At 45.9% G+C, this 15,697-nt stretch overlaps 1 protein-coding gene across 1 annotated transcript in view; it reads right to left on the bottom strand.

Moving 5' to 3' along the window:
* Positions 1-358: 358 nt before the first annotated feature.
* plch2a (phospholipase C, eta 2a) overlaps positions 359-15,697 on the bottom strand; it is a 346,627-nt gene continuing 331,288 nt past the window's right edge. The window contains exons 22-23 of the mRNA XM_068017174.1: positions 13,662-13,998; positions 359-4,510 (exon numbers count right to left, since the gene is read on the bottom strand). Of these exons, the coding sequence (XP_067873275.1) occupies positions 2,691-4,510; positions 13,662-13,998 (2,157 nt within the window). The 3' untranslated portion in view covers positions 359-2,690. The remainder of the gene's footprint in view (positions 4,511-13,661; positions 13,999-15,697) is intronic.

Raw genomic sequence — 15,697 nt, 5'->3', positions numbered from 1 at the left:
TTGGACAGCTGAGGGAAGGAGGGAGTATTGGACAGCTGAGGGAAGGAGGGAGTATTGGACAGCTGAGGGAAGGAGGGAGTATTGGGCAGCTGAGGGAAGGAGGGAGTATTGGGCAGCTTCGGGAAGGAGGGAGTATTGGACAGCTGAGGGAAGGAGGGAGTATTGGGCAGCTGAGGGAAGGAGGGTGTATTGGACATCTGAGGGAAGGGGGGAGTATTGGACAGCTGAGGGAAGGAGGGAGTATTGGACAGCTGAGGGAAGGAGGGAGTATTGGACAGCTGAGGGAAGGAGGGAGTATTGGACAGCTGAGGGAAGGGGGGAGTATTGGACAGCTGAGGGAAGGAGGGAGTATTGGACAGCTGAGGGAAGGAGGGAGTATTGGACAGCTGAGGGAAGGAGGGAGTATTGGGCAGCTGAGGGAAGGAGGGTGTATTGGACATCTGAGGGAAGGGGGGAGTATTGGACAGCTGAGGGAAGGAGGGAGTATTGGACAGCTGAGGGAAGGAGGGAGTATTGGACAGCTGAGGGAAGGAAGGAGTATTGGACAGCTGAGGGAAGGAGGGAGTATTGGGCAGATAACCCTTTAGGCCAAGTCATGTCTGGGACACTGAAATGGTAGTAACAATATGGAAAGATGGGAAAGAATGCCAGAGCCCTCCATCACAGACCGTTTTCATCACCTCGTGTCTGTGTTCTGTTCTAGATTAATTGATTGAAGTTAATTGCTTTGATATGTCAATGACTCCATTAGCCTTGTTCTGTACGATTACCCTAAGCTTCATTTTGCTCAGGGTGCATTGGGTCCTCATCCTGGGCCAGGAATGTGGGGAAAGTCCCTGCTCCTGGCCAATCATTCACCTTATAAAGGGCAGACGGATGTTTGACCTTTTACAAGGCAACTTAGAAACTGGCAGAAGTGATGGAGACCCCATGTAACTGTCTCCCCTATCTCCATGGGGATTCTGATGGTCTTACATTAACGCAGGCTGGTAGACGCCCAGAGGAACTTGAGGGGGTCACTGATTCCTTTGTGAGCTGATATTTCTTTCTGGTACCTCACCCAAGCACTTCTTTGTGTCCTCGCAAACTTGTACAAGCAGGTTGCTGCTCAGCTTAGCCTAGTGTTTCCTTGAGTGTAGAAGATTAAGGGTGATCTGATCAAGATGTTTTAATAGCATAGACAGAGAGACACTATTTACCCTGGTGGGGTTGGGGGGGTGGGGGGGAAGTTCCAAACAAAGGGGCAAAACAAGGCTGTTCAGGCTTGATGCCAGGAAGCACTTCTTCACACAAAGGATAGTGGAAATCTGAAACTCTCTCCCCCAAAAGGTTGTTGAGGTTGGTGGTCAATTGAAAATTTCCGAACTGAGATTGATGGATTTTAGTTGTGTAAGGGTATGAAGGGTTACAGAACCAAGGCTGATAAATGGAGTTAAGATACAGATCAGCCATGATCAATTTGAATGGGGCTGACTAGCCTCTCCCTGTTCCTTTGAGCCCAATGTCCACACCTAGGCATTTACAAACTCAGTACAATAAATAGTGATCAGGGGCTGATCTTGGTCTCTGGAATCCAACAGATCAATTTCTTTGCCCCAACCAGCTCTCTAATTTGACATCAGCTATCCCAGCACAGGTCAGGGTTAGATCTTAGGATGACCTGCTCTTCATCCACTCGGCCTCTGGGAAGCTTCAAACAACCTAACATTAACCAGAGAGTTGTAGCTCCCTGCGAACATCTGTATAGTCACAGCTGGCCAATGGAAGGGTTAATACAACAATCATCACATCTGGAGCAACTGCCCTGGGTACACTTTGTGTGTGGGTGGTGGCAGGGTTGTGGGGGGGGGGGGGGGCGCGCGGTGGGGAGGTGGAATTTAAATTGACGTTTTTGAAGCCATACTCGATTGTGAATTAAAATCACAAATCAACAATAAAAAACATGCAACACATTTTTAAAAATATTTGAACATAGCTTTTTTTTGTGGAAAGCATGATTCATACACACTGCTGCACATTTATTAAATACACAGCAGCCTTTTCTCATTTTATTTGGTGATATTCCATTTTAAAACAATCTAAAAGAACTCTTTTAAATAAAAACAATATTATCGTGCAGTTTTATTTTACAGACACAGACACACTGTTTTAAAAAATAATTCAGCCATTTTTGCCACTGCTGTAAATGTGGCTCCCGATGGGAGCCTAGAACACAATGGCAACAGCCTTGGATTGAAGACACGTTTGCCTGACCACTGACTCGAAACGAGTAGCATTCGATATTACACAACACTGTCCGTGTTTCAGATCCCCACCTACGGGAGGAAGACATCGTTTTTGAACGCTCTTAAGAGCTGAATTTATTTTCTGTCTCTTGCTCGCTCTCACTCTCCCATCCCCCTTGCTGTTTTTGTGCAATTTTTAGTGCTCATTTCTGCACAAGTGGTAACAATTTGCACCAGTGTCATAAAAGGTTTCGTTTCCAGTGTAAACTGCATGATCTGTGCAAGGTATGGCACGCAAAAAGTGCAACAAAAAAAAGCACAAATTCCAGCTTTTAAAAAATTGGACCCATTCCTAAGGTCTTGTCTTAGTGCTGCTCTTGGAGTAAAACATCTCATTACCATTCTTGAAGTCTGCTGACGAGATTGTTTGTTTGGTCTCAGTAAGTTCTCTTTGCAACGAGTCTTTTAAAGTTTTAGCATGAAGAAGACCTCAGCCTCAGTGCCAATGGTTGGTGGGACCTTGACTTCCTCTGCCACTTGATGGGGCAGAGCCAAGTCCGTGCAAATGCTCTTGGGGACAGAGCAGGCCCCCTCTGGGTTGCCCCTCTCTTCCAGCACGCTGGACGAGTGCCTCTGCCCTAGGTCCCACAGCCGCTGCCTTTCCTGCGCCTGCTTTGCCCGGTTTGCAATGTACCGCACCCGGCTTTGGCTCCTTGACGAAGATCTCCGCAGGACGATCGGGCTGTTCTCCTCGGTCTCTGGAGCCTGATCGGCGGTGGGGGAGGTGATATCGTTCTCCCGCTCGAAGCTTGTGATCCTCCTCAGCTGCTCTGTCAAATTGTCCTGGGTGAGTCTCTTCATCCCGGCTGCCCTGCGTTGCTCACGCATGGGCCTTGTGATAAAGTTCCGACTGATGCTCTTGTACTTGCTGTCAAAGCTGGGCATGATGTCATCAGAAGTCAGGTCACCCAGGCTTTTTGATTTGCTTGGACTGTCTGCTACCTTTTTGCTTTGTGTTATTGATTTTAGAGTTGGGGAAGACGTTTTGAGGCTTTCCATGTATAGCCTACTCCAGGTATGTCGCCTCGAGTTTGACTGGAAGGGAATTGATGATGGTTTTGCCAAGGGCTTCGGTTGAAGGTCATCAACATTTTGCTGGTCACCATCAGATCTTAAATTGGGATTAGACTTGCTTTTGCTAACTTTGGTGAGCATTTCATGACCAGTTGTAGCTGATCGAGGCCTTATCCGTTTATCGGTCAAAAGTCCTTCCAAAGTTTCGTTCTGCCTGCTGCTGAGGTCAGATAAACTCTTCCGAGTCAAATTGGGTAACGACAAGTCAATGACGGTGTCATTTGATGACATACTGGATGACGAGGACATACTATCCCTGTGACTTCCAGAATCCAATTTGCACCAGATTCTATCATTTATGGTCACGTCTGATGACACTGCAGGCACTGGAGATGTACATAGTTGGACAGGAGTCACCAACAATGGCTGTTGACTTTGAATAAGACACCCTTCACAATTAACGCTTCGCACCACATCAGGGTGATCGCTTTTCCTAACATGACAACTAGGGATATTTTTGTCAGACCCGTTTTGAGCACCTTGTGGTGTAGACCTGGGGGTTAAGTCAAAAGTCGGACTTTTCTGGGATTGGGTTAATTCTTTGCTGTCCAATCTCTGAACAGGGTTGTTGGCTGAGGTTCCTGTGGGTGAAGCATCAAGTTGAGCCAGATGGTCACCGAGGAGTCCAGCTCTTTCCCTGCATTGTTCATCTGATGCCAATGAGGATTCTTTTGGGTTTTGAGAAGAGCTGAGTGTGGCTGTGGAGTGATTGACGGGAATGCACAAATCTGTGTTGCCATCAGAAAAATGGGAAGCTCCATCATCATCCTGAGAGTCTTGATGGAAATTTGATGTAAGACAAACGTGAGCATGAAGAGGCTCCTCTTGCTTGTTGCCTCCTGTGAGGAGATCCACGCCCAGGAGAACAGCTCCATTTCCTAATTGTTCCTCACTAACAGATGCCTCTTGGGCCGTTATTGCTCGGTCATTATCGGTAGGGGCCTTCTTGGGTGTTGGTGGTGATGGGCTGCTTTCTGGAATTAGACGTTCGTCTGAGTTGGTGGTTTCATCTCTGGAGCTGCTCATAGTAGACGAGGGCATCTGCTGGGAGTCAGTGCAAGTTCTGTCCTCGAAATGCATAGATTCTTCAGTGATAGTTTCAAGAGTGTGCAAGGGAGTGCTTGGAACTGGATGCGAGAATGGCTGGACACCTGCAAGGGGAAGAGGAGATGAGAGCAATCAATGAATATCAACTGAGCTTCATCACACTCCAGCATATAGTCATGGTGTGTGGATCAGGTCAATGAATGGAAAGCAGGCAAGGCCACAAAGTCAATGGTTTACTTGTGACACTAGAGTTAGAATTAAAACATAAGCTTTCAAAAGCTGTTCTCAAAATATTCTTCCTTCTGTTCTGTTTCTCCCTGCTCTCTTCTCAAGACTGTTGCTCAGTCTTGGGGGTTTGGCTCCATAGGTGACCACGGCCCCCTCGTTCAATCAGCTCTCTTTCGCGATTGGGCCTGGTCAGCAGGTGCCAATGTCCAGAGCAAACATCAGAGCCAAGTCTAACGCCCTGGGTGCTCCACACAGCTGTGCTTGTGTATTCCCAGCAGGGATCACCAACAAGCAACAGTCTTGAACTATTCTCCCTGTCCCCGATTATTCAGCCCCACTTCTAGCTTGACTGAGTGACCAACTGAGTCACATCCCAGGTAGTGTATCTGCAAGACTGAACTATCCTCTGAAACCTAGAACTATGTTGATGGGCTCGGACATTGGGCATTTTAACTTTGCCTGCGGCCTTCAAAACATTGTTAACCTTCCCACACACTGTGACTACCAACTCTCCCATCACATTCACTTCACTGAGACCTCTCCCAACCCAACAATACTAGAAATTTAGTTGGTGTGGGGTTGGGGGGGTGGGGGGGGGGGTTTTGTGGATTCCAAGACACATACCTTCGAAAAAAGCAATTTGTATTTTTTTTTGAAAGACACATGCTCTGCAAAAGGTCTGTCATAAATCAATTACTTCATCTCTTTCAGTTTGAAAATGTCACTGATCTGGAGTAGCCTTTCCTCTCAAGGTGTTGAATGAACTCAATAAGCCAGTTCATCCAGTCAGTTATAATTCATACCTGGATGCACAGGCTATTACAACAAACTGAGACTTCAGCATGACGTCAGGAGCTACTTCCATAATGAAAGCCAACACAGAATAGTTCAGCACGATGCATTCAAACACAAGACAGCACAGTCCAACACTGTTCAACACAGCACAACACAGTTCAACACAGCACAACACATTCCAACATAGCACAACACAGTCCAACACTGTTCAACAGAGCACAACACAGTTCAACACAGCACAACACAGTTCAACACAGCACAACACATTCCAACATAGCACAACACAGTTCAACACAGCACAACACAGTTCAACACAGCACAACACATTCCAACATAGCACAACACAGTCCAACACTGTTCAACAGAGCACAACACAGTTCAACACAGCACAACACAGTTCAACAGAGCACAACACAGTTCAACACAGCACAACACATTCCAACATAGCACAACACATTCCAACATAGCACAACACAGTTCAACACAGCACAACACAGTTCAACACAGCACAACACATTCCAACATAGCACAACACAGTCCAACACTGTTCAACACAGCACAACACAGTTCAACACAGCACAACACAGTTCAACACAGCACAACACATTTCAACATAGCACAACACAGTCCAACACTGTTCAACACAGCACAACACAGTTCAACACAGCACAACACAGTTCAACACAGCACAACACATTCCAACATAGCACAACACAGTCCAACACTGTTCAACAGAGCACAACACAGTCCAACATAGCACAACACAGTCCAACACTGTTCAACAGAGCACAGCACAGTCCAACACTGTTCAACACAGCACAACACAGTCCAACATAGCACAACACAGTCCAACACTGTTCAACAGACCACAACACAGTCCAACATAGTACAGCACAGTCCAACACATTACAGCTCAATCCAACATGGCACAGTCTAACACAACACAGCACAATGCAGTGGGCCAAATCTTCCTGGAACAAGGGCATCTCATTGTGTCTGCCATTAGTTAAAACCTTTTCCTGCATCCTTCAGCTTGCAGAGGTTTTACACTGTAACTTTCTGGAAGTGCGGAGCTGATAACAGCGCGGTGAGAGCAACAGGGCCAACAGTCTATCTGCTTAAACAATGAGAAAGAAACAGAGGAATGACTGAGAAGGAGGGTAATTTAGAGTCAAATCAGGTACAGTAGGGGAAATAAGGAAAGGGACAGAAAGATTGGATCAAGAGAGAAAAAAGGAAAAGTAGGGGGAAATATTGCATTATTTAAGATCTATAACAATAATAGATTACGTGCAGGAAGGGGAGTCAACAGTTTAAATGTTTCCATTTCTGGACCAGAGAGATTGATTGGCGATCATAACCAATTATCACATTGTCAAAGGAGTACTTACACTATTCGTTCTGCTCGTTAACTTTCTGTTGTGAGTTTAATGGGCATTAATGTACAAGTCCAGCAAGTTCTTAAAAATGACGGGGAGGCTGAGGGCATGATACCGCTAGTGTGAAACACTCAGCAGAACGGAATAAATCAACCAGCAAGTTCTGGAGATTCACAACTCACGGCATATCTCTAAATCTCCTGCATGTGTTCACTGATTTGCACATTAATCATGCCTTAACACACTGCTTATTTTCCAGAACGGTTTGGCCCAGTTCATCACAGAACAAAACAAATGGCAATTGACTAGTGCACATAAAAGTCGATATAGTCTAATCTAACCCTGCTCCACATCAACCATTATCGGAATGGTCTGGGTCTCAATTCATTGTAACTTATATTGAATATAGCTGCCTTGTTAGTAGCTGAAGGTCTAGGAACTAGAGAGACTCAGTTGTTCAATACTTGCGAGGTGGTGACATTGAATTCTTCATTGTCTTGTCAGAGCATTGGTGCTGGCTGTCAGAGGGCACTTAACTGGTACCAGCCAAGTTTCCATGTATGACCTACTCCAGGTATGTCTCCTTGGGCTTGACTGCAAGAGAACTGCCAATGCCTTTGTGAAGGGCTTCTGTTGAAGGTCATTAGCTGGTCGCTGGTTACCATCATTTCTTCAATTGGGATTAGACTTGCAGCTTGCTAACGTCTGCACACTCTCCTGCCAGCTCAGAATAGCAGGTTAAAATGGAAGATGGCACCATCTGAGTAGGACATAGGTGGGCAAATCACCCAGTTGATTTTAACTGCCAATCTGCCCAGTTTACTTCATGGGAGGTGGAGGGGATAAGGTTAAAATTGCTCCTGCCTTGTTGGGTGGCTGACCCTCCCTGTGTTCTATGTCTCAGGGACTACACAAATTGGTAGGTACATTCACTATGCCACTGGGGGGAGGGGTTCATCTTTCATTCTTAACAAGTAGATGCACCTAGATGCTGTCATTATGGTCACAGATGAAGCTTCTCTTAGCTTGCTTGGCATCATTGCACAGCCCTTGACCCTGGGGCAAATTCTTTGAAGGGGAAGTGTGAATGCCGTAGAGAACATGACACATCATTGCATCATGAAAACATCATGCGCGTGTTTACCTAATGCTGTAGGAGTTTACCCAACCTTTGTACCAATATTTGTCTCGCCAGTGTAGCGTGACTGGTCACTGCACTAGGTCCTGCCATGAAGAAGCAACCTTTGAAGTTTGCTTGTTGTTTGTCCTGTCCTTGATTTAAATAGTATTCATTGGATGACATTCATCTCGTGTGCAATTCCTTCACAAAATGTCACACAAGTTAACGTTTTAAAAAAATATTTATTCCTGAAAGATTTAATGAAGTCTGCAATGCAGCTGTAGATATTAAAGGATCATTGCTATTCTGGAGATGTAGCTTGATCACGGTTTAACCCGAATGTTAAAGAGAAATGTGCTGCACAGTGATTAGTGATGTATTCCCATCACATCATCGTGTTGATCTGCAGCACACCCAATGTTAACGCACAATATAAGATTGCTGTCGTTCAAACCATGAAAGATCCAGCAAATGTCGCCCCCTGACCAATATAGCACCTCTGGGGGAGATTCATACCTCCACCTAGATCCTCACAACGCGGTTTAATGGCCTTTGGAGGCTAAGAGCGAATCAGTTTTATTTACATTGAAAGTGGCCCCTTGATCAATATGGTATCTCACCAGGGCCATAAGGTATTACAATGCACTGAGTGTACATACCACACCCTTGGACTGTATCAAGATACAGCACAATTCAACAATGAACATGTGTGCATGTACACACAACCATGCACACATGCAACTGTGCACACACTCAACTGTGCACATACCCAACGAACTGTGCACACATCCAACTAACTGTGCACACATGCAGCTGCGCACACATGCAGACATTACAACTTACCGTGCCGATGAAAAGCATCTTTTGTACAATGAAAATATATCATTCTCATCCCTCATGTGATACAGGAATTGTACAACTCATGAGTCCACCTTGGGACTTGGTTCCTTATTATTCACGATTTATGTAACTATCTAATATTTTGCAGCATCCTCGACACAGGAGCTTTCAAATAGGTCTTTCCTGCGTACCCCGGATGATAACAGTATTTGCATCTCTTGGTGCCAGAGAATCTCCTTAACCCTTTGACTTATTCAGTAATAGTCACTATTGTGGTTAGTGAAACGTCAATGAACACACATAGTTGGAACATGCAGGCTTGAAAGTCTTCATTGAAAATGTCACTTGTAATAAGATGCAATGTTTAAAAATCAGGTCATTTAAACTGGAAGATTTCTATGCATAGGTTAAAAAAACACAATTGAGTTTCAGTGAAGATGTCCCAACCATACAGCACAGGAGGAGGCCATTATACCTGTAACCACTTGGCCTAGGCACCAAGTAACAGTAGAAATACAGACATTGGGGAGAGAGAATAGTTGCTAATGAGTGACTGAAATGTTGGACCATTTGGGCCCAATGTTATGAACACTGCAGCATGGACTGGTCAGAATGGGAAGAATAACAGACACCTTTAACAACAGGCGAATTTTGGTTGTCAAGCTGAGGATTGCCAGTGCTGGTATTGCAATGATGTTCGGCTCTGGTACATGTTGTGAATATCGAGCACTCTCAAGTTAGGTATACTGAGACTTTATCACAAAGTACACTGACCCATCAAAGCCCAACATCACCACCCCGCTCATCTCATTGCTATGTGTGGGACCTTCTTATGTGCAAATTGGCTGCCACGTCACCCTACATTACAATGGTGACTACACTTCAAAAGTACTTCATTGGCTGTAAAGCACTTTGTGACGTCATGAGTTTGTGAAAGGTGCTATATAAATGCACATTTTTCCTTCTCCTTTTATCTGAGGGGAATGGGTTTGAAATGCCAATGTTGCACAAGATCATTTACCACATCTAGGACACTGGGGAGAACTCCCTTGCTCTTCTTCGAAATAGCGCTGTGGGATCTTTTACATTCTCTGAGAGCGCAGACAGGGTCTCAATTTAACATCCCATCCAAAAGACAACACCTCTTGACAATGCAGCACTCCCTCAGTAATGCACCGGGGGTGTCAGCCTGGATTATGTGCCCAAGTTACTGGAGTGGGACTTGAACCCATGCCTCCTGACTCCGAGGTGAGAGAGTGCTACCCACTGTGTCAGAGCGACCAAGTCCACTGGTCCCTTGTGTCACATTTACTGTGTATATCTTTTTTGATTCTCGTACATTATCATTTATCAGTCAAGTGTCAAACAGCAAGCTTCAAAATGAAGCCATTTTAACTAAGGTTTGGGCATACAGGAGTCTCTCTCGACTGCAGGCCTGTTCCATAAAGGGCTTTTACAAATCTGCGAAAGCAAGGTGATGTGTGCTAAAGGCAGACCCTACCTCATACCCCCAACTGCCCCCCGTCCCCCAGTCCTCAACATCCCCCAGGGTTGGGACATCTTTGTTCAACTCAGTTTGGAAGGTAAGTGCTTATCACCCAAATAGGTAACAGGTTCAATGAAGCAAGAGGGGAAATTGAAGGCGAGCAGATCGTTACCTTTGTGTTGCTCTCCAAGTCAGTTGTCCACTGCAAGTGGCAGCAAGGGCAGAACATTGCAAACAGTTAAACTCATTAGGAAGCAAAAGATGAGAAAGGAAACACATAAAGGAATTCAGTCAAGTCACACTCAATCGTAAAGAGGCAACGGTTAAAAGGTCAGATTCTCACAGTTTTTCCTTCAATGTAGAACAGTAATCTAGGGGCAATTTTAACCCACCCTGCCCATTGGGGAACTGATGGGATTGGGTTAGAATTACCCATTCACGAACTCTTTAAGATGAAAAGCCCGATTTTACCCCAGCCCACTTGGCGGGAATGAGGAGGGGTTAAAATCGTTTCTGGGGACTCCTCAAAATTTTAACTGGTGATTTTCTGGCTGCGGCCCGCTCCCAGACATGCCAGGGCCTGATTACAGAGGTTGGTGGATGCAATTGTGAAGAGCATGACATTTCAAAGGTGAGTGACTAAAGGCCTGCACAGTCCCAGACCCAACAGAGAAAGCTGGTGGCAAGCTGGAGTGTGATCTCTCCACACTCTGGTGAGTCTTTTTTTTGACTTTTTAAAACTTCCTGTTGGACTGAGAGGAGCAAGATTGTTCATCCTGACCCTATAGGAACTGTGTTCAGTTTTGGTCTCCATAATTTAAGGAAGGATATACTTGCTTTGGAGGTGGCAAAGCGAAGGTTCACTAGGTTGCTTCCTGGGATGACAGGGTTGTCCTTCGATGAGAGGCTGAGTAAATTGGGCCTATACTCTGGAGTTTAGAAGAATGAGATGTGATCTCACTGAAACATACAAGATTTTGAAGGGGCTTGACAGGGTAAACTTGAGAGGTTGTTTCACTGGCTGGGGAATCTAGAACACAGGTACAGTCTCGGGATAAGGGGTTGATCATTTAGGCCTGAAATGAGGAGAAATTTCTTAATTCAAAGGGTTGTGAATCTTTGGAATTCTCTACCCCAGAGGGTTGTGGATGCTCCATCGTTGAATACATTTAAGGTTGAGATAGACAGCTTATTGGTCTCTCAGGGAATTGAGGGATATGGGAAGCAGGCGAGAAAGTGGAGCTGAGGCAGAAGATCAGCCATGAGCATACTGAATGGCAGAGCAGGCTCGACAGGCCGCACGGCTTCCTGCCGCTCCTATTTTTATGCTCTTATGTTCTTAGGAGGAGGAATGCTCGTCCTGGCCACACAAGGTGTCCATAGGTCTACCCTTCCTGTAGCCTGTAGCCATGTGACTTCCCACTCCTGCCTTCCAGCCTCTACATCGTCCCCAGTGGTTCAGGGCGGGAGTCCACCAGGGGAGGACAGCAAAACCAGGCCTGGGGAATAAAATAGCTGACTTTAGCCTTGCTGCACTCCAGGTTAAAATCAGGGTTTAACTCATTGTTAACTCAAAAATTTCGGCTAAAAGGACTGAATGGTGTAGGGAGGTCAAACCAAGTGGGGTGGGGGCGGGGGGGGGGTGGTGATACTCAACTTTTAAAAATGTACAAACTTTTTTTCTGCACCCAACTTCCTTCCATTCATCTAAATTGCTTTTGTTTCTGCTCGGGTTTAGCTTCTTTCCCCTTATGTTATATAGAAATAAATAGAAAATACATCATGGAAATGGGCTATGTAGCCCAACCTGTCCCTTTCCCCCTCCATTTAAGCAAATAGTTCCAACCACATTTAGCTGCCTTGTTCCCTTCAACCCTTTTTCCTTCATCCAATCCAGTCTTGAATGTTTCTGTCTAAACCACAAATCCCAGAAGTGAATCCCATGGCCTCACAACTCTATCGGTGTGAGGATGTGTCTCCTGCCCTCTGCTTTCAGTCTCTCACATTTACTCTTGTATCAATGGCCACTCGTTCCTGAACGTTCAACTGGAAACAGTCTGCTTCCATCTAGCCTGTCTCACCCTTTCAAAATTGTTGATGGGGTGAATGCAGGGTTAGGGATACATGGATTATGAGGCCAGCGTCGCATCACATCATGAGCATGATTGAAATACCCTCAGTCAAGGCCACCCAGGCTAATTTATAAGCCCTTTGTGCCAGTTGAGATTAGCTATATCAGCAGAGGCTAGAGGTCAAATATTGCTGGTCTGTACAGTGCAGTGCTTTTCCCCACTTATATCAGTTAAGTTACTGGATGCTGCATTGCTTTTCCACTTTGGGAACAGTAGGAGATCAAGGAAAAGGACGACCATGCTGGCACTTAAGAGAGACTCAGCCAGAGTGTCGAATGGGATGTCACCACCAAGATGGTTGTAAAGAGACCAATTTGATCTCCATGCTCCAAAGCCTGAGGCAATCTAAATCCATACACCCACCAAAACGTCTAGACATTTGGCAGGTTTGAACCATTTTGAAGACATCCTTTAAGGGAAAAGAAAGAAAAGAATCCTTTAAAACGCTAGGCGGGCAGTGCATGAGAAACTAGAAAATAAGCAGCTCTAACTTAGTGTTCCACTTCCACGTTGTGCAAGTTTTCTCAAGCGATAACGGATGGCAAAACCTATAGTTGGCGTGATGTTCTGGGTCAGTCAGAGGGTTTAGGGTTCGGCTGGACACGGGAGATACTGACCAGAGGAACCGGACGATCTATAAAGCAAAAGATGGGTCAACAAAATGGTCCATTCAGGTCTTACCCGTGGAAAAGATTGGAGACTTGCTTCGGATTTCCTCCATCTTTTGTACAAACAAAGAGTTCATTTCACGTTGAAGGGTGCCTGCACACTTCTGAGGGTTCTGCGGCAAGTGATACGAGTGCTCCAGACCGCTCAGATTCTCGAGGCTTTCAGACTCAGGCGAGTTGCAGCCCTTGCTGGCAACCTCCAATTGGTCGACCTCTCCGCTGCTGCAGCCGACACCGTGGACAATCTGGCATCGCCACCTTTGCTTGGGTTGGCATTGGACCGCGGGAATTAATCGCTCATTCTCGGAGGAACCCCGCTGACGTGCCCGCTTGGCCGCTGCCAGGGAATCTGGCTGGTGGACACGCTCCTTCCACTTGCGTTCTAGATCTGGGCTCTCCCTAGAACCAATGACGCATTTCATGCAATTGGTGGCCATGCCAATCCTACCGCAGCCATTTATGGCACACCTGGTAAACACGCCTTGCCTCTGCTCCTCGGGGTCCAGTATGCGCACTCGGTGCGCCCGCCTTAAAGGCTCGCTAAACACCACACCCGTAGTCGCACGTGGCTTCTCACCTTCCCCCGACCCCTGGCTCGTCCCCTTACCTTTAAAGGCCTCTGTCTGCACTTCCCCATCGGTGCCAGCCCTTTCAGCACCTCCCAGAACAGTCTCAGCACATTCAGCATCCTGCTCAAACCGGGGCTGGGATGTGTCGTCAGACTCACTCGCTCCCTCTGAACTGCAGTCTTTGGTATCTAGAACGATTTGAGGAAAGCCCTTTTTGCTCTTCTGGTGCCCTTTGGTGGGAGCACTGGCAGTCCTGCGGAGGATCTGGCTGCTAAAAGAGTGTTTGCGAGTGAGCAGGACAGCAACATGACTGTCGAGCGAAGCTTGCTTTGGATTTCTGTGGAAAAGGCCCTTTAATCCCATGACTTGCTTGATCTGCGGAAAAGACAAACAAAAACAAAACAAAAGCCCGAGTTTAAGAATCAATCTGAGCCTCAAGGCAACCCTGATATCCAACAGCGGCTATGTTGAATTGGGGCCTAATGAATCATAGAATCTCACAGCACAGAAAGAGGCCATTTGGCCCATCATACCTGTGCCAGCTCTTTGAAAGAGCGATCCAATCAGTACCATTTCCCCCTCCCTTTCCCCATAGCCCTGCAAATATTTTCCCCCTTTAGGTATTTATCCAATTCTTTTTTGAAAGTTACAACTGAATCTGCTTCCACCGCCCTTTCAGGTAGCGCAATCCAGATCACAACAACTCACTGTGTAAAAAAATCTATCCTCATGTTGCCTCTGGTTAGTTTGCCAGTTACCTTAAATCTAAGCCCTTTGGTCACTGACCCTCCTGCCACTGGAAACACCTATTTATCTGCTCTATCAAAAGCCTTCATAATTTTGAACAACCCTATGAAGTTTCCCCTAACCTCCCCTGCTGCAAGTTGCTGTAATCATCAATAATTCCTACTGGGCTCAGTGTAACCATTCAATTGGATGGGATCCTCAGGAGACTATTTCAAACAGTAACAATAGCAAGGTGTCAATGTGTCTCAGTACCCAGTGACACAACAGGAGCAGTGTTACTGTCAATGATTTACGCTAGCTATCAATACTCCAGTGTCAGTGGGTCTTCCCTGTGCATTATCAGTGTAGAATCCCTCTGATTCACAATGACCAATGTAGCATCAATGTTAATGTGATTCAAGTTGTACATTGATGCTATCAGTAAGGCACCTCTGGGCACTGGTGCGAAAAAGGAACCTCCCTACTTTGTCTGGCTTGGATTCAAACCCAGGTGCCCCAGTAAAAAGGTAGCCTGGAGCAAAATATATTGATGACAGCAGGATTGTAACTTCAACTCCTCAAACTGGCTAAAGACTCCTGATGACCCGATGCTGCTTTCTCACTGCCATCCCCAGGTTTTTGCCATCCTGTCCTTTGAGTTATAGATTCATGCAGTACAGAAGGAGGCCATTCGGACTGTCATAGTTGTGCTGGCTCGTTGAAAGAGCTGGGATGCAGTGCTCGCAGCTTCGAGGTAACTGTTGGTTCTGTGTGAGCCCAAACAGGAACAGATGGCCGAATATTGACACCTGAGCCCAACCCTGTGCTCTCGCAATGTCCAAATGTGCTCACCGTCGCTGTATAGAGAGGGCCCTGGCTAATTTCACCGCCCACCCCACTTTTCAGCTATGACACTCTAACTCAGGCTGGGGCTTAGCGTCTGGCTTAATGCTGCTCAATGCAGTGAGTGTGTTAACCAGCTCAGCAGGACCTTTATACTTATCAAACACAAATGATGATCGTGAATTCTTGAACCAAAGCTTAAGATGGAAATGGTTACAAATGAATATACCAGACACTAACAGCACAATAAAAAATCAGTCAAAAAATGAATAACAATTTTCCGTTGAATAATCAACAGACTCTGTGTACACATCCTGTCTGGTTCATCACAGACTGAATGAGGGTAATTTAGACTTTGTGCGATGGTGTGAAACAGATGACAGCGCGTCGGCAGCTAGTTTTACATATTACCCGATATTTATTTCACTGACTTCAAAGTATGTGTGAGGTTTAACAGGCAGCCGATTCACTATCACCTGCATTACATCATTGGACAGAGTCAGAA

This window comes from Heterodontus francisci, chromosome 37 (assembly GCF_036365525.1).
Source record: "Heterodontus francisci isolate sHetFra1 chromosome 37, sHetFra1.hap1, whole genome shotgun sequence".
Taxonomy (NCBI): Eukaryota; Metazoa; Chordata; class Chondrichthyes; order Heterodontiformes; family Heterodontidae; genus Heterodontus; species Heterodontus francisci.
The sequence above is the reverse complement of the archived record's forward strand: the minus strand, read 5'-3'. Positions and strand labels throughout refer to the sequence as shown.